The sequence below is a fragment of the Apodemus sylvaticus genome, chromosome 5 (genome assembly GCF_947179515.1).
Source record: "Apodemus sylvaticus chromosome 5, mApoSyl1.1, whole genome shotgun sequence".
Lineage (NCBI taxonomy): Eukaryota > Metazoa > Chordata > Mammalia > Rodentia > Muridae > Apodemus > Apodemus sylvaticus.
In genome coordinates, this window is record NC_067476.1 from 41530394 (window position 1) to 41548833 (window position 18440).

At 36.8% G+C, this 18440-nt stretch overlaps 1 protein-coding gene across 5 annotated transcripts in view; it reads left to right on the forward strand.

Moving 5' to 3' along the window:
• Tank (TRAF family member associated NFKB activator) overlaps positions 1-18440 on the forward strand; it is a 73439-nt gene that overhangs the window by 40162 nt on the left and 14837 nt on the right. For 3 of the 5 annotated variants that reach the window (XM_052182562.1, XM_052182563.1, XM_052182564.1), the window contains exons 3-4: positions 5043-5154; positions 6769-6887. In XM_052182562.1, coding sequence (XP_052038522.1) covers positions 5043-5154; positions 6769-6887 — 231 coding nt within the window. The remainder of the gene's footprint in view (positions 1-5042; positions 5155-6768; positions 6888-18440) is intronic. The other 2 variants (XM_052182565.1, XM_052182566.1) reach the window with 1 other exon arrangement.

Consider the following 18440-nt stretch of genomic DNA (forward strand, 5'->3'; position numbering starts at 1 on the left):
CCCTTCCTAGTTCTTTCTGCTCTCTGGCTGGCTGATTCAACTCAGCTGTTCTGGCTCAAACTCCTCTCCAAGCTGACAAATTCAATCTGGCGTCTGTGGGCTTTCTCCTGAATTGCTCTGCTTGGCCTCATACTTTAGCAGTCTGTTCTGATTGTTTGGTTCCTTCACATTCTCTGGCTTCTTGGGTCTAGCTTGTTCTCTCTTTAACCCATATCTGTAAAACTCCCGCTAAAACTGCCTCTCTTCCTTTTCTCTCTACACTGCTCTCTCTTCTGTTGTTTCTCTTTCCTCTTCTCGTGAGAGTTGGGCATAGCCTATTCTGTCAGATCTTTTTCTAATTCGTCACTTTGCCACTCAACTAGACATCACTTTCAAACATGGGTGCTTCCTTCTACAAACTAACCTTATCTTCATTGTTTGGGATTAAAGGTGTCTGCTTAGGCTGAGCCACACCACAACTAGAAAGTTTTTTTTTTTCAGTAAATAACACAATCTTGGGATTCACAATGTGATCAAATATCCTATAACTTCTTACAAATTAGAATAGGTGGCCATGTTGCTCAAGGGACATTCTCAAACTTATAAGTATCTCAAACTTAAATGTGATAACTATTGATATTGTCTTAATTGATGTTACATAACATAATAAATTGAATAAAAAATATAAATATCTGTACAAGTGCACTTTACAAAATATGACAGAAGCACTCATGTCAACTATAATCCTTATTTCTACATCTAGTCATATGGCCTTAGCTTTATAACTACTTTCCTCTACTATCCATTCTCTATTTCCTCCACCCTTGGCAAGCACCTCAGCAGCCCTTGGCTCTTCCTGAAGGAGTGTTCCAGACCTCCATTGCTGAAGGGACTGTTGTAGTTTCCCACTGATTGTAATCACAGTAGTACCAGGAGGCACCCTAAAGGATCTCCTGTATTCCAGACATAATCTTTCTTACCTCCATTGTGGAGAAGCAATCCAATTTCCCCGTGTTGTAGTTGAATCAATCACCCTGTCTAACACTGTTTACTTCTTAGCCTGTTTGCTTAAGGGCATAGAAGTTCAAAAAGGCCCTGAGGAAGTCTGAGTTTCCAAGTGGTCCTTCCCCCACCCCACCCTTGCATTACCATTTACTATGCTGAAAATGACAGGACTAGCAGTAGATAATCAAATTGATAATCTGATTTTTCCAGCTCAGTGGATCCTAGTTAAATCCTAGTTTCTGATCAGTGGTGAGTAGGGAGCTTATTAAAATAATGCACAAAGAATGGTTGAAGAAAGAGCTACATGTAAGCGGAAATATATGGTCTTATACATTTTTAAAAAGAAAGTAAAATTGATAACTCAGTTTACCAAAGTTTTATGGTGGATTTAAAAAATAGATTGTTTATAAATTATTAGCTTTTGTCCAAACTGCTGTATTTTGGTGTAAATAATAATTATTTTACTTCATGAACTGTGGAGCTCCCTGTTGAGAGATTTTTATACAAGCAGAGCCTTCAGTAAAGATCTCATATCTACTAATCATGGAGCAGTTTTAATGTTTTTAAATTGAAAGTATGTTTTATCCATTCAACACTTATTAAATTCCCTAGTAAAAATCGCTGGAAGAAAGCCATTGTACTTTTATAGAATGTTGGGATTAGTTCTTAAAGATGAGAATAAATAATATTTGACCAGGGGAGAATATTATAGATGATCTAAGGACATTTGAAGTTTTCTCCCAATATAGGAAGTAAACATCTTAGAAAATATGAAAAAAATAGAGCATCCAATGTCTTCAATAAGAAATTTTCAATTAACAGAAACCGATCTTAATATTTATGAAACTTGTGAAAACTTGAACAGCTGTATGTCCAAAATTATTGGATGGTATCTTTGCTTTGAAGAGAATGGACTGAAAAATTGCTCTAATAAAAGAAGACTTTATTTTTATTTCATGTATATGAATGTTCTACCTGTTTATGTGCTTGTGCATCAAGTGTATGCCTGATGCCTACAGAGACCAGAAGAGGGCATTGGATCTCCTGGAGCAATACAGATGGTTGTGAACGTTCCTGTGAATACTGGGAACCTAATCCAGATCCTCTGCAAGAGCAGCATTTGCTCTTGACTGCTGATCCAGCTCTCCAGTTTCAGAATAATTCTCAGGATACAGTGTTTGCTTTGTTCATGTTAGTCTATAGTCCATCTCCATGACTTTTTGATATATTGATGCTAAGCATTATTATGTATTTCATTTCCATCATGCTGTTTTGCTGCTGAACACTGAAATAGAACACACAGCCCTTTCCAACACAAGTACCTATATACCTGTTTACTTCTTAGACTCTGATAGACCACTTGTTTTGCTAGTCTTTGGAATTAGAAGGAGTGTCAAGTACACAGAAGCCAGAGTCATCTTGGCCAGATGGTGTTTGATACAGATGGATGGTTAGTTGTCATGCAGATCTCCTAGTTGGTAACTTGTTGCTGCCATCTGACTCAAAGAATCATTCACACACACTGGCTGTCAAAAGCATCTTCTCTTCTGTCTGTTTTAGCTGTCATGTCTGTGCTCTGTACAGAAGTGTTGACAAGACATTGCTGTTGTACATTTTCAATGTGGTTGTTAGTGAGTTTTCTGTTTGTGGGGTCTTTGATAGTACTGGAATGCACTTTGTAATTGTAGTAGCTTTTAAAATAATGTGACTGTGCATCGATTTTCTGATTTTTTTAAAAAATATTTTATGCTATTTATTTATTTGAAGTGAAAATAGTATTTTGATTAAAAAAAAAAGTAAGCATGTTTTACTTAGTTTCAAGCAGTAAAAGCAAGGCCATTTATCCCTCCAATCCTTCAGGTCATTTTTGAAGACACATCAATTTCTTAGCTATTTCATTAACAATTTAATTAGCTTGTTGTTCGATTAATATATACTGAGCATCTCAGTGTGTACCAGGCACTCTGTGACACTGGAGATTGCGGTAACCAATACTCCCCTGCCTGTCAGACATGTAGACAGACTGGAATGCCATAGATCCATGAGAAGTTCAGAAGAACATGGGCCACAGCTCCACCATTGGCCCAGCTACACTCGCAGCATATTAATGTTTATGTAAGAAGATTTTTGCCTTGGCTTTATAATACATTATCATGTGATTTAAGAAACATCTCAAGACTTTTATATGAAATGGCCCCTGATATATTAACTTTCCCAGCTATTTAATACATTTCAGCATTATTATAATATGATATAAACAGATGTGCTGAAGTGTGTTTTTAGGCTGGAGAAAAGAAGATGAAAATTGGCAGAAGTGTTCTGAGTTGGTTCCAAATGAACATACATGGTGTTTTGGTTTCTAAACTGAAGTTGGGGAGTGTGCATAATAGATGAAGAATGGCCCGAGAGTTGAATAATTTAGATACTTAGTCTTAGCCAGTCTCTAATTTGCTAGGGTTTTTTTTTAACCTGGTTATTTGCTCAAGGATGTATGCCCCTATCCAGATATAGTGGGAAAATGGGTAATTATTTAAATTACTTGTCTATATTATGAAGAATTTTAAGTTCTTTGAAACAAAAATGTTGTAAATGCATAAAGCACATAGGGCAGACCATAGCATATTGCTGATTCTTCCACCTCAGAACACATAGGTAGCCCAGACACTTTTAAGGTATTATGAGTTAGCTGTTATGTTTGCCTCCTTATTGTAGTCAGTTTACCCACTCATTCCAGCAGCTTGGGTACAAGTATGTATAGAATAAAGAATCATGGTTCTGTATTAGACTTGGTTGGGACCTAGAGTTAGATCCCTAGGGATTGAATTCTCTAAGGCTGAGACTTACCCTTGAATCTTTCTTATGTTTTTAATAATCAGCATATATTTAACATTGTTTGTGAAGTTCTGTGGAGAATGTCAAGTTATGTAAGGCTGCTCCCAGGCAGCACACAAAGCTAACATCCAGTCAGGTTACTCACCCACTTTCTCAGTTACAAGTGTCCTATGTATAAAAGTCTGTCTTTTATTTGAGTAAATATAGTGTATTTTTTAATTTCTTGCACTTATATTTGAGACATAAGGAACAGATCTTTGATTTATAAAGAACTTTAGACTTACTTGGGACCTGAAAATAATACAACTTCATTAACTGCGAACTTTTGATTTAATCAGTTAAAAAGTTCAAACATCTAGTATATATCAAATGTTGCTATAATTATTAGAATCCTTTTCATATTTTGAGAAATGTACATTTAGTCATTTGTAGACCGTGTCAGAAGGGTCGTACTATGTGTGCTTTCTTAGTGCAGCTCTTAGAATGCAGCTCAGTAGGTAACTGTGATGTGACACGTTGAGATTTTGTTTGAAGGTTGACATATCTGTATGTCTGTATCGTAATCCATGTCATTTTCATTATAATATCCCAATCACAGTCATTATAATAAAATAGAAAGATCAGTGGAATAAAAGTATGAGGGGATTATGCCTCTTAATATCTATAGCATTTTTATATAATAAAAATTAATCCTGGTGTTCTCATATCTGGCCACAAAAGTTTTAGAATTTATATTTGTTTCTTTGACTTTCATAATCTTTACATCTATTTTACACTTATTCCATGGTTTTGTACTCTAAAAATTAATTTCAGTGTTTAATACATAAAATTTTGTTTTAAGACTGGTTTGTATTTTTAAAGCATAACTTTAATGTAGCACATATTTTATCATTCATGCTCTTTTCTTGTTTACAAGTATTAGATTTCAAATTGTAATTTTGTCTTTACTGAAAGACCAAAAAAAAAAAAGTGTCAAACTCTTGACTGGAATTTCTTTAAATAAGATAATTTTTAAGATTGTATATTGCTCTAATTGTTTTAAGTCACTGATACTGTAATGGAGTCAGTAACTCATGAATAGATTTTTCAGTTACCTGGGTGGGACAGGCAGCTCCTGTGCTTATTAATAGAAGTAAGTGCATCTGTCAGTGAGTATTAGGCTAACTGGCTTTTCTTTTCTTTTTTCTTTGTTCTTTTTTTTTTTTTTTTTTTTTTTTTTTTGTCAGCAGACTGAGAACTATGAACAGAGAATACGCGAGCAACAGGAGCAGCTGTCATTTCAGCAAACTCTAATTGACAGGCTAAAATCACAGCTACTTCTTGTGGATTCTAGTCGAGGTACCAATTTCTTTCTTTTTTTTTTATGTATTTCTGATCACTTTTTATAGAAAATATAAAATTTGAGTTTTTCTTTTTTATCTTGTTAGTTTTTTATTAGTTCTGATGCAAGAATCGTAGTACAGCCTTACATTATGCTTGTTTAATTGAAACTTGTAGGAAATGAGGAAGTGGATATTCAAATATTCTGTAGTCTGGAATCCTGGGTTGCTAAAACTTCCCTGAAAGTACTTTGCCAATGAATACCAAAAAAACTTTTTAAAAAGTGTGTGCCTTTGAGTTGAAAATAGAAACCATAAGAATATATCATAAGACAATTTGTGCAAGTTCTAGAAGATGCACATACATTATACATCACAGTAGATTTCTAGAGGTCAGAAATCAAAACAAGCATCTAAGCACCCAGAGAGTTGAGCTTGTCCTGAACCCAGAAAGGGTGCAAGCTCTGCGCTCTTCCCTCACTCCTCACGCTCGCTGGCCATCTCTCCCTTTAAATGTCCTTTGAACAAACCAGTAAATAATCCAAAAAGGTACAATGTCCAAAAGTTAAGTTATAGTGAACAACTGTGTAGCCAAGAAAAGCAGTGATGATTGTTAACTTGCCACCAGGAAATATATCTATGATGTTCAGTAAATAAAGAAAGCAAGATATAAAAATAAATTAAGGTTATTCCCTGTGTACAGAAAAGCATTCTTCTTTGAATTTATATGTAGAAAAGAAAAACAATATAAACCACAATGCTAAGAAGAACAGTTCATGAGTGATGAATATTATAGGATTTTTAAAATAGTTTTTTAAATTTTTATTTTATTTTATGCCAGTGGTTGTTTTGCCTGCATCTGTGTCTACACCAGGTGTGTGCCTCGTATCCTCCAAGACCAAAGAGGGCACTGGATCCCAGAACCTGCGGTCAATAGATAATCACCATCTTCAGTCTCTAGTGCTTTTTTTTGTCTCTCCATACTTTTTTGTCGTTATTACATTTTCTAATTTTCTATAAGCATGGGTTTTTTTTTTTTTTAAGTAATTGTCTTGAACAAGAACTACACACCTAAAAACTGATATATAAAAGCTTAATTGGCCCGGGAGTGGGGCACTTAGCTAGTACATCCCAGCACAACCCCTCCCTCCAGAAAACAAGGTCTGACTGCAAGAAGCATAATTCTACCTTCCTTAATGCTATATATTTTACCATTGACTTATGGGAAAATAAGTGTTTAGTGGGAAGAAAAAAACTCAATAAATGGGCAACTTGCCATGGTAAATATTACACAAATTATTATAAAACTAGAGCTTACAATATATTCTTTGAAATTACTGAGATTGTTTTTGTTTGTTTGTTTGTTTGGTTGGTTGGTTGGTTGGTTGGTTTATTGTTGTTGTTGTTATTGTTTGGTTTGGTTTGGTTTTGTGAGACAAGGTCTTACTATGTTGCCCTGGCTGTCCTGGAACTTACTATATAGGCCAGGCTCGGCTTAAACTCACAGAGATCTGCCTCTCCCTGCTTCCCAGAATGCTGGGATTAAAGGCTTGAGCCACCATGCCTGTTTTCTTTTTTATTATAATTATTTTTCCAAGACTTTCTACTGATGTACAAGTGTTTTGTCTTGCAGATAACAGTTATGGCTATGTTCCTTTGCTTGAAGACAGTGACAGAAGGAAGAATAATTTGACCCTTGATGAACCACATGATAAAGTGAAACTAGGAACACTGAGAGATAAGCAATCAAAGGTAGGAGGTGTTGTCAGTCTCATTTTTAAGCGATCAGGCTTCAGAGGGTTATAGATTATTTAGTTTATATGCTCGCACAATTTGAATGGATAGAACATGGGAAGAAGGCAGACAATATTTTTTCACTCCTAACATCGATTCTGCAGAAACTAGCATTTAAATGCTGATATACGATATATTTCATTTCTTCTTCCTGAGGCAATGATTCACCACTGATATTTTTTAAAGGGATTTTTTAAAATTAATTTTATGTGTGCATCATATGCGTGCAATGTCTTCAGAGGTCAGAAGATGTGTCAGATCTCCTGGAACTAATTACAGACAGTTGTGAACCACCATGTGGGTGCTGGGAATTAAACCCAGGTTCCCTATAAAAGCTGTAAGTGCTCTTAACTACTGATCTGTCATTCTCTAGCCTCTATTTTGTTATTTTTAATTATGTATATCTGCATGCCTGTATGTGGATATATGCACATGTATGCAGATGCTCATGGGGGCCAAATGACATAAATCACCTTGATCTGGGGTTACAGTTGCTTGTGAACTATGCAGAGAAGATGCTAAGAACCAAACTCAGGTCCTCTGCAAGACCAGTATACAGTATTTACTAATGAGCCATCTATCTCCAGCCTCCCCACCACCACTAGAATTCTAAACAAAGTTCTGTATCTGCAAACATGATATATCTGCCTAAATAGCATTGAAAATAACTCTTAAGCTTCATATTTCCTAGTGTTTTTTTAAAGATGTGTTTGTTGGTGTGTGTGAATGTCAGTATGCTCTTTGTGTGTATGAATATGTGTGCCTGTTACATGCTCGCAGAGCTAGGAGAGAGCACCAAGTGTCTTCCACTATCACTCTCTACCTATTCATTTGAGGCTGGGTTTATTTGTGAGTTTTATGCATGTGAGTGTTTTGCCTGCATGCCTTCATGTGCACCACATGTGTGCCTGGTGCCCATGGAAGTCAGAAGAGAACTACTATGTAGGTGCTTGGAATCAAACTCAGGTCCTCTGAGAGAGCAACCAGTGATCTTAACCACTGAACCCTCTCCCCAGCCCCAGAAGTGGAGTGCTTGCTGGATCTGGGATGCGCATCTTCTGCTAGGTTGAAAGTCAACAAATCCTAGCCATCCTACCTCCACCTCCCTTAGTGTTGGGGTTATAGATAGACACAGGCTCTCTGCTTGTTATCGAATACGAGGAGCAGAACTCCAGTCCTCACGGTGACACGTAAGAGCTCTGCGGAGCCAGCTCTCCAGGCTTCGTAGTAGCTCCCATCCCCCTCGTATCATAAGCATTTAATGAAGTAGAAGTTTTAACAAAGTAATAAAACTCTAAACTGAATTAGATAGTAAGAAAAACGATCCTATGTTTAAGTTGTTTTCTATTTTTTCCTTCAACTTCCTTTGCTTGGCTAGCTTATTTCCAAAGAATTAGTAAGGCTGCACCAATTGTACTGTATTTGTAGGCAGACCATGGAACAAGGTCTCAAGAAATAGGCTCTGGGTAAGGAATAAATGTAAATTCAGTGACTTATCATCATCACCCTGTCAGTAACACAAGAGAGATTTATGTGATAGCCATATTTTAATGCTCTGAATAGCTCATGAATTTCATCTCTTGTGTTATAACCATTTAATAGAAATAAATTAAGCTGTATTTTAAATGTTTTTCTTTTATGTTATCTTTGATCCAAAGGGCTAGTGGAAACTGAATGCTTAGACAAGAAATCTATTCTTTTTTATATTCATACTTATTTTTCTTTTTAAAATGTTTTTAATTAAAATGGCTTATATCACTTTCCCTCCCCCTTTCCTCCCTCTAGCCCTTTCCAACTTCCCTTCCTTGAGCCCCTCACATTCCCCTTTCTCGGGTTGATAACCTCTTTTTTTCTTGGTTACTATTACAATTTGTGTGTGTGTGTGTGTGTGTGTGTGTGTGTGTGTGTGTGTATACTTTCTGAGTACATTTTTGTCATTTGTGTATATGTGGTTTCAGGGCTGACCATTTGGTATTGGACAACCAATAAGGGTGCTTATCACTGAGAGAGGCTAATGATCCCTCTCTCAATAGTCATTACATGTTCTTTGTCTAGGGCTGGGACCCCACGAGATTTTCTCTCCCAAATTAATGTCCGTTGATACTGCCATTGTTCCGGTCTCATTCACACAGCCATTTCTAGGAGAGATGTTTCACACCTGAGTTCCTGATATTCTGGCTCTTTACAGTTTCTCACTAACATCCTGGTATAGTTCTCAAAATGTTCTCCACTCTTCCACTATGTTCCCTATAAATGAAGGAACAGTGATGTCACTGTATCCTTTGGGACTAGACTCCCCACCATCTATCTGTTTATCTCTGCACTGTGTCCAGTGTGGTTGATTTCCATTTGCTGTAAAGAGAAGCTTCTTTGATTTGGGGTGCTAGTTACACTTGAGTGAAGATTTAGAATGTAGTAAGGATTACTCTGGCCCAAGAAAGTAGCAGCAGTAGATTATTTTCTAAGGTCCATGACCTCACTAGCCTGGAAGCTGGATAGATTTCCAATACCAGGCATGAATTCCCACCTGTTGTGTGGGCCTTCAGTTTCCCATCTTGTTCACCACAGTAGTTACACATGCTTTACACTGCCATTTAACTAATTTCTCTAAAGTTATTAACAGCACAAAAACAAAAGTTATTTTCTTGATTTCTGTGTCAGAAGATTAAGTTAGACAACTGTTGACTGCCACTACATGGGAGTGTCACTTATTGTACCTCTCTGTGTATCTGGCCATGCTGGCTATTGTCCTGGTTCATACGTATAGCATCTCTTTTGTAACATCTTGCATAGTGTATCCTAGAACCACAGGAAGCTAAACCACAGGAAGGACACTTTCAGATCAGATCCAGCTCTAATCATCAAAGTCCTGTGCCCTAAGTATGAGATGTTTTCAACCGTAGGGAACCCACTGTCCGACCCCTGAGAGAGAATCAAGGGCTTCATCTAACCAGTGTTGAGGATCTCTGGACTATCCTCACCAGCCTATCAAAAGGATGGTTTCTTATACCTGGTGCTTGGGTTTTTGTTAGTCTGTGGTTCTTGAGGGGAACACCATCTGCACAAGAGACTTAGCTTCCTTTAATAAATACATATATTACACTATATGTTGGTGCACATATACTTGTGAACCATGTATAATCTTAGGTAAATATAAAATAATACAACTTCTTGATGCTTTCTCAGTCTTTGTGTTGTGTCCCGTGTCCTTCCTTGCTCTGTACTAACCACTTCCCTCCCACCCAGCTGGAGACCCACTCCCTGTTCCTCCTCTTCCTGTTTCAGATCATCTGTATCCTGCTACCCCCTTACCTCCCACACACTATGGTTCCTTTGTCCTTTTGGTTTCTGTGGTTAGTCCATGTTTTCTCCTCCTTTCTGAGGACTTGATGCTAGGAACCACAGATGAGAGAGAACATGGAGTGTTTGTCTTTCTGGGTCTGAGTTGTCTCACTCAGTATAATCTTTTTGTAGTGAATGAGGGTTCCTCTTTCTCTACAACTTCACCAGCATGTGTTGTCCGTTGTTTCATTGATCTTAGTCATTCTAATGGGTAAGATGAAATCTCAAAGTAGTTTTAATTTGCACTTCCCAAATCACCAAGTACAATAAACAATTCTTGAGGTATGTCTCAGCCAGCTTTAATTCTTCTACTGAGAACTCTGTTTAGAGCTCAAGCCTATTTTTCAGTCCTGTCATTTGTTTGCATGACTCTTTCTTTGTTCTGTTAGTTCTTTGTCTATTTTGTATGTTAGTCCTCTGTCAGATGGATGCTGTCAAATTTTCTCCCATCTGCGGTGGCTTCTTCCCTTGCTTAATTGTTTTCTTAGTTTTGTGAGGTCCTAGTTGTCAATGATTGGCCTTAATTCCCAGGCAAATGGAGTCCCATTCATGAAGTCCTTTCCTATACCTATGTCTTAGAGGTCTATGTCTGCCTGTGCTTTCCTGTCAGGTGCTATGTTTCAGGATTCAAATTTGAAGTCTTTGATCTACTTGTGAATTTGCTATGTATTGATCTATACTTAATAAGTTATAATAAGTTATAATAACTCTTAGCTAATAAAGATGAGAAATTGTGTCCTAGGAATGGAACTTTGAAATACATTGTTATATTAGGTGTTTTGGGTTTGTTTTTTTTTTTGTTTTTTTGGTTTTTTTTCAAAATGAAGGTAGTCCACACTTAGTTCCTATTTTGTAAAATCTGCAGGATGAGAGTAGGAAGGCTTGGAGGAACAGGTTCAATATAGATACACTTTAAGGTGTACTTTAACATGTTCATGTTATGTAAATAAAACAAGTCTATTTCTAGACGTTATATTCCTAATCAGTTGACTTTGTGTCTGTATGAATTAGTAAGTTAGCAAAAATGCCTTTAACCAGTAAAAGAAGAATTTACTACTACCCACCTACAGTCCTTTTGTCCTTATGTCTGATGGGTAGCTTGGAGATTAGTTTTCTTTAAACTATTTCTGTTAGAATATGCAAGAAAGAAAAGGCTGTTGGACACTTCGGCAAATTGCACTTGTGTGGCTACCTTGAGAAATGAGACCTGCAGCAAAGGAAGGAGAGGTAGTTGGGGCAGGGGACCATCTTAAAAATTCAACTTCAGGAAACAAACTTGGGTTGGGGTGTAGCTCTGTGGTTGAGTGCTTGCCTAGTCTTTGTGCATACTGGCTTCAGTCTCCAGTACTGCACTCACTCAGCCAATCAATAACAATAATAGTTAGAGTTCAGCTTGTGTTTGTGCTGTTCTTATATAGAAAGTATGCAGGATATTCTAAAAAGGACATAAAGTGGTCAAGACATGAAGTCTTACCATGAGATGACGCTCAGTATTCAATTCAGAACTGAAAGAATGTGCCTATAGTTTAACTTTAATAACTGAGTTTCATATCTTGTTCACCACAGTAGTTATACATGTTTTACACTATCATATAACTAGTTACTCTAAACTTACTAAAAAACTAACAGCATAAAACAAAAAAATTATTTGTAATTTCTGTGTGTCAGAAATTCAGGAGTGACTTAGCTGGGTGGTTGTGGCTCACAGCTTCTCATGTTGCTGAAATCAAAAGTAGTCAAAGGTTATAGACCGAAGGCTTCACTGGTTGGAGGATCTACTTCCAAGATGGCTCACTCACATAATTTTTGGCAGGAGGCTTTATCATATGGGTGTCTACTCATAGCCTGGCAATGAACTCCTCAAAGTGAGGGATCCAAGAGTGAAGTACAAGATGCTTGCTGTGACCGAGTCGTGAAATCACATACCTTTATTTCCACAGTATTCTGTTCTTTAGAAGTAAGTTGTCAGTTCTTACAGTAGTAAGAATCAAATTCTGTCTTTTAAAGCATCACAGGCATTGTAGGTTACAGTCTATTAGAAAGATGCTGGTGGTAGGGGTTAGAGGAGAGAGTTAATCCCCAGCAATGGATGATGACAATGAATTCTGTTTCCTGAGTCCTGTGATTAAGCTCAGAAGGAAGAAATACTATGGTCTATGATCTTAAGAATTTGAAAGACTATAAATATCATCTTTACAGAGGATATTAATGGGCAGTGTTTAGAGAACTAAAAAAAAAAAAACATCACATACTGTTACTAATTTTTATAAACAACTTTTAAAATTGAAAATATTTATAAATAAATTAATTTATGTGAAAAATGCATCCTCCTCCCTTCCTCCCACCCTACCCTTCTCCCCACCCCTGGTGTATACACATGCATCAAATTTGAATTCCTTTTATGCTCTGAACACTCATTGTTTTGCAGTTCAGAGTTCCAAATGCTACCACAGATCTTCCAAAAGTGACATGGTCAGGTTTGTTACAGCTGTACTCTAGGGACCTGGTACCAAGTTCTCTTCTTTTACTTTGCTTGCTTTTGCTATGATAAACACGATGACCAAAAGCAGCTTGGGAGAGGAAAAGATTTGTTTCATCTACAGTCTCAGTTCATCGAGAAGGAAGGTCAAGGCAGGAACTTGGGAGGAGCCTGAACGCAGGAGCCTGGACGCAGGAGCTGAAGCAGACTGTGGAGGAATGCTGCTTACTGGCGTGTTCTCCACGGCTTGCTCAGTTTTCTTTCTTTTCTTTCTTTTTTTCTTTTTTTTTCTTTTTTTTTTTTTTTGGTACAACTTGGGATCCCCTGCCCAAGGATAGCATCACCCATAGTGGGTTGGACTCTCCCACATCAATCACTAAGAAAATGTGCCCCAGGCAGGCCAACCTGATGGAGGGAATTCCTCATTTGAGAGTCTCTCCTCCCAGAAGACTCTAGTTTATGTCAACTTGTCAGAAAACAACTTGCACATATCCCTTTAGCTTTTGTGGGGGTGGTGCTTGAAGGCAACCATTAAGCTTTCTGGCCTTGTATAGTTTATAAAATGTTAGGTTATCAGGTCTAATAACCTGGGTGGCGTCTCCATGCTTGCACTGTGTACATCTACAAACCCTGAACTCCTAGTTGATTCCAGCTAGGAACATCCAGGTAAGCGTTGGGCCCTGTGCCTTCCTTCCTTCACTACTTTAGACATTATTTTCTCTTGCTAGTCTCTTAAACTGCACTTTTTTTTAAGTTGCTATATATTATAGGCCAGATTTTGTATCAAGAGAGCATATATACAGATAGATGACAGACACACGATCATTTAAACAAAACTTAAATTTTAGACTTTTTATAGAGGCATAGATTACAAAGGTATTTCCATCAGAAAGTCATATCTAATTTATATCATCTAAACATACTACTTTATGTGACTTTTCTAAGAGAAGAGATTGTTGTGGAATTGACAGTTACTCAAGTGTTACAAACATTGTTCCTGTGTCCTAATGTACCCTTGTTGTCCCTCTTTTCGTGTATAGAAACGGTAGAAACAGTGGTACATGCCTACTAGGGGCTATGCTGTAGCAAACTAAAGGAAAGTGTGTGTTTATGTACACCATATTAAAAGACTCGCTGCCTTTCGGGAGAAGCAAATGGCCCATCCTACCTTCTCCCAAACAGTTTTAGTTTTATTCATTAAAGTCCAAAGTTTTTTCCAAAGTTATCAGAATTAAATATCATAAAATTTAAGGAAACAAATGTTGATATGTAAAACTTTCTAATAAGTCCCTTAAATTTAAATTAATATATATTAATTTATATTAACATTAAAAGAATCTTTAGAAAAGCTATATTATATATATATATGTATATATATGTATATATATATATATATATATATATATATATATATATATATATATAGAGAGAGAGAGAGAGAGAGAGAGAGAGAGAGAGAGACATGGCATCTTCTCTAACATTTAAGCAAATTTGAGTATTTTCAGTATAACTGACTTTTTCCCCCCTTATGTCCCCAAGTTGTCACATTTTCCACATCCTGCCCCTCCCTTTTTTCTAAATTGCAAAGCCTACAAAATGGAGTTAGCATATTCTTTCCAGACTCGGTTTCTTTAAAACATGAAAAGGCTGTTTTTGTCTCACAGCCTCAGTAGGTAAGGAACAGCGCCCCCCCCCCCCCCAGCAGTCTAGTTTGTCTTGTGTCATGTTAAAATCTGCTGTCATGTTAAAATCCACCGTCCTAAAAACTCTCTGCATCTATTTGGAAGATACTGGTTTTGATTTTTGGTTGATAGGTTGGTTGGTTTGTTCTTTTGGTTTGAGGAGTTTGTTTTGGTTTTTTGTTGGTAGTAGTTACACACACACACACACACACACACACACACACACACTACAGGATTTCTTTGTGTAGCCTTGGCTGTCCTAGAATGAACTCTACAGACCAGGCTGGCCTTAAACTCACAGAGATCCACCTGCCTCTGCCTGCTAGAACTAAAGGTATACACCCCCAACCACTTGGCAAAGATATTATTTTTCAGTGTTGTAGAATGCATCTACATTCGAATTGTTGTATTTTTATTTGTTTTACATTTTCTTTATTAAATTAAATGCCAAGAATCCATCCTCACATACACAACAAGGTTGTAACAGGAAAGCTTTTAATTGTTATGAGTATTATTCTTTGATGCTATACCAAAACTTACTAAGAGATAGCTACTGTCTTTTATTTTGTTTGCATGCATGTGTGCACACACTCCAGGGTACACATATGGAGGTCAGAGAACAACATGCAGAAGGAGTCTGTTCTCTCTTACCATGTAAGTACCAGGGAGCAAACCCCAGTAATCGTGGTAAGAGGTGCCTTTACCTGCTCAGCCGTCTCTCTGGCCCAGTTTCTTAACTGTTAGCTGCAGTGTGACATCTGAAGCTATATCAGTGAGTGCCTCACCTACTCACCCGCCAGTGGTCTGTCTTACATTTTGACTGTCTTTTTTTCTTAGGTATGGTTTTAACATAATGAGTTAGATAGTTGATTATAGGCTTACTGAATTGTATAGATTATAAATCTTCCAAGTGTTGACTTATTAGATGATATTTAGAGATTGAATTTAATGTCATCACCAAGCTCACCACAGAAACCTTTTAAGTATTGGGCAGCTGTCAAGCTTACTATAACAGGTACAACTTTTCCAAAATTTTAATTCTCACTTGAAAGCTCAAATTTTATCATTGGCAACAAGTCTTGTCACTTGTTTTCCTTAAAGTGACAGGCTAACTTCATTTGCTTTTGAGAAAATGTCTGAATAACCATAGCCTGCATGTCATTCATTCTTTGAAGTGAAAATAGCATTCTTTTAAAAAAGTGACTAGTTCAGCTCACAACTCAGGCATTACACACGTTTCCCCAAGACAATCCCTGCACTTCAAGACACATCAGAAGCTTCACTTACAGTTGATTTTTCTACAATCAGAGTAAATGCCAGTACTGTAACACTGCACATACCGTTTTAATACTACTGTGAAAATAGTTTAATGCCATAATAGATGGCATTACATAAACTTAATAATTAACCATTTTGCAAATGCCAAAAGGAAACATAGACAATGTCAAAGAAAAGTGTCTGTATTAGCTATAACATAGCAAGCAGTAAGGAATCCATTTGCCTTGTTCCCACCTGGGCTGGAGGAAGTTTACAGAGACCTCAGATGGATGCCTATAGTTAGGTAAGCAGAAAGGAACGTGTAGCTCAGGGTGTCCTGCGCTTTATAATAAGTACCAGGTAAGCTGGATCTTTGAGAAACTATCTGGTCTTTCAAGTTGACTGTCTGTAAACAGCAGTCCTGAAAATTATCAAATAAAGAATAGTCAGAGCCTTATATTCATGACATGTGCAGGGATACTCAAGGCCTATGACAGACCTCTCTCCAACTGCAGACATCTTGAAAGGATCTTGGAATTCACAGGGATCCTGAACTCTGTGTTGACATGCAGTGCTTTAGATAGATTGTAATTTCCTGTTAAAAAAAAACATGTTGCCTTTTCTTTAGTAAGAGAAATACTAATAATATTCTAGCATTTCATCAACTGCAAGAATACATGGATATCACCATGTTTCCTCCTCATTCCTTTTCACATTTATTGGATAAATATTAATATATATTAAATGATGCTTACAAATTATTGTGTTGTTTATCTGTATCCATTGTACTAAGTACATATCAAATGCTGATTTTTTTTTTTACTGTAATCTATTAAAATTGTGGAGACTAGGGGTATATAGCTCCTAGTAGAGCTAGAGGTAGAGGACATGCTTACCAACCACAGTCCTGGATTTAAGAATATAGGTAACAGGAGAGTAGGATGGCTTGGTGGATAAATATACTTCCTCCGGGTCTAATGACCTGAGTTTGGTCTTGGGGACCCACATAGTGAAAGAAGAGGATTGCCATTGCAAGAATGCCCCAGTCTCATCACACACAATATATAAATTAGTGCAATCAAATTTTAAAAGAGAGAATGTATATGGATCAGAAATGAACAGTAAAAAAGCCACTTAGCTTTGCTTAACCACTGGATCTCCAGCCCTTTTTCCAATGTAGTAGTTTGACAATTTTACACTGGCTTTGTAATCCCTTCCATTACCTTGCTAGATTTTAGAGGTTAAGTAGGGGAAGGCTCACCTAATTTTTCATTTGCATCTAATACATTACAATTTGAACTCTGCTGCTTACTTAGGCAGATCACTATGTTATGACAACAGGCTTACCCTGAAAGGTTTTTTTTTTTCCCTGTTAGTTGTATTTCTATATTCTCATTTTAAATTTTTAAAAGATTTTTTTTATTTTGTTTTGTTTTTTGTATTTTGAGTATGGTTTAATTTAATGTAAAATACAACAAAAATTAAACTATTGCTACCAAAATAGTTGGCATCTTTTATTATTGTATCAAAGGTTTTATTTATCCAGATAAAATAAATGTAGGAATATTAACATCTCGTCTACATTTTCTATTAATAGCAGAATAAAGCATCAACTCTGTGCTTTTTTGTTTTACATAATTAAGATAATTTTACAGTTTTAAAAAACTTTTTTTAAAATTTCGTTTATTTATTTATTTATTTATTTATTTATTTATTTATTTATTTATTATATGGAGTACACTTTGGGTGTCTTCAGACACTCCAGAAGAGGGGGGTTAGATCTTGTTAGGGATGGTTGTGAGCCACCATGTGGTTTCTGGGATTTGAACTCAGGACCTTCAGAAGAGCAGTCAGTGCTCTTAACCACTGAGCCATCTTTCCAGCTCCAGTTTTAAAAAACTTAATTGACAAACTACTAGAGTCAGGTCTTTGAAACACGTTGGTTTTCATTGTGTGCTTGTGTGTTTTGCCTGGATGTACAGCACATGCATATCTGGTGCAGTGTCATTGCCTCCACACTCAGGAAGAAAGCATTGGCAGGCTCAGCTCAGCTCAGCCCGTGAGGTGAGAGGGCACATGTAAGGTGAGGCTCTCCTCCTTACTTTTCTGGAAACACCCTCATAGACAAGCCAAAGTTGTGTTTCCATGGTGATTTGAGATCCAAGTCAAAGTAACATTGAAGAGTGAACATCACAGTACTGTGTACATTAAATTATAGTTAAAGGGTTTTCCCAGATCTGTTTAATTTAAAGGCTACATTTGGGAAATAGGTATGAGGAACCTTATTTAAAATGGTTAAGTGGTTTCTATTTTGCATGAGAATTCACCCCCAGGAATAAATATTTATACATCTTAAGAGGTAAATTTGGGTGGGGGGGGGCTGTAGAGATGGTACTGCGCTTATGAGCAGTGGGTGCTCTCCAAAGAAACTAGATTCAATTCCCAGCACCCACACGGAAGCTTACAACTTGTTTGTAATTCTAGTTCCAAAGAGATCCAATGCTCTCTTCTGGCCTCCAAGGGCACTGGGTACAGATGTGGTACATAGGCACACATATAGGCAAAATACCCATACATATAGATAATACAATATTGCTAAATAAAATAAATTCAGAAAGATATATAGAGAATGTAATGGAAAGTGAAGGACGTAAAAGATAGATTAATTGAGAAGTTTTGCTCTCCAAGGTTATGTTAGTATATTTGAAGTCATATTAGTTATATATAGATGAAGTATTTTTGACTTTTCTT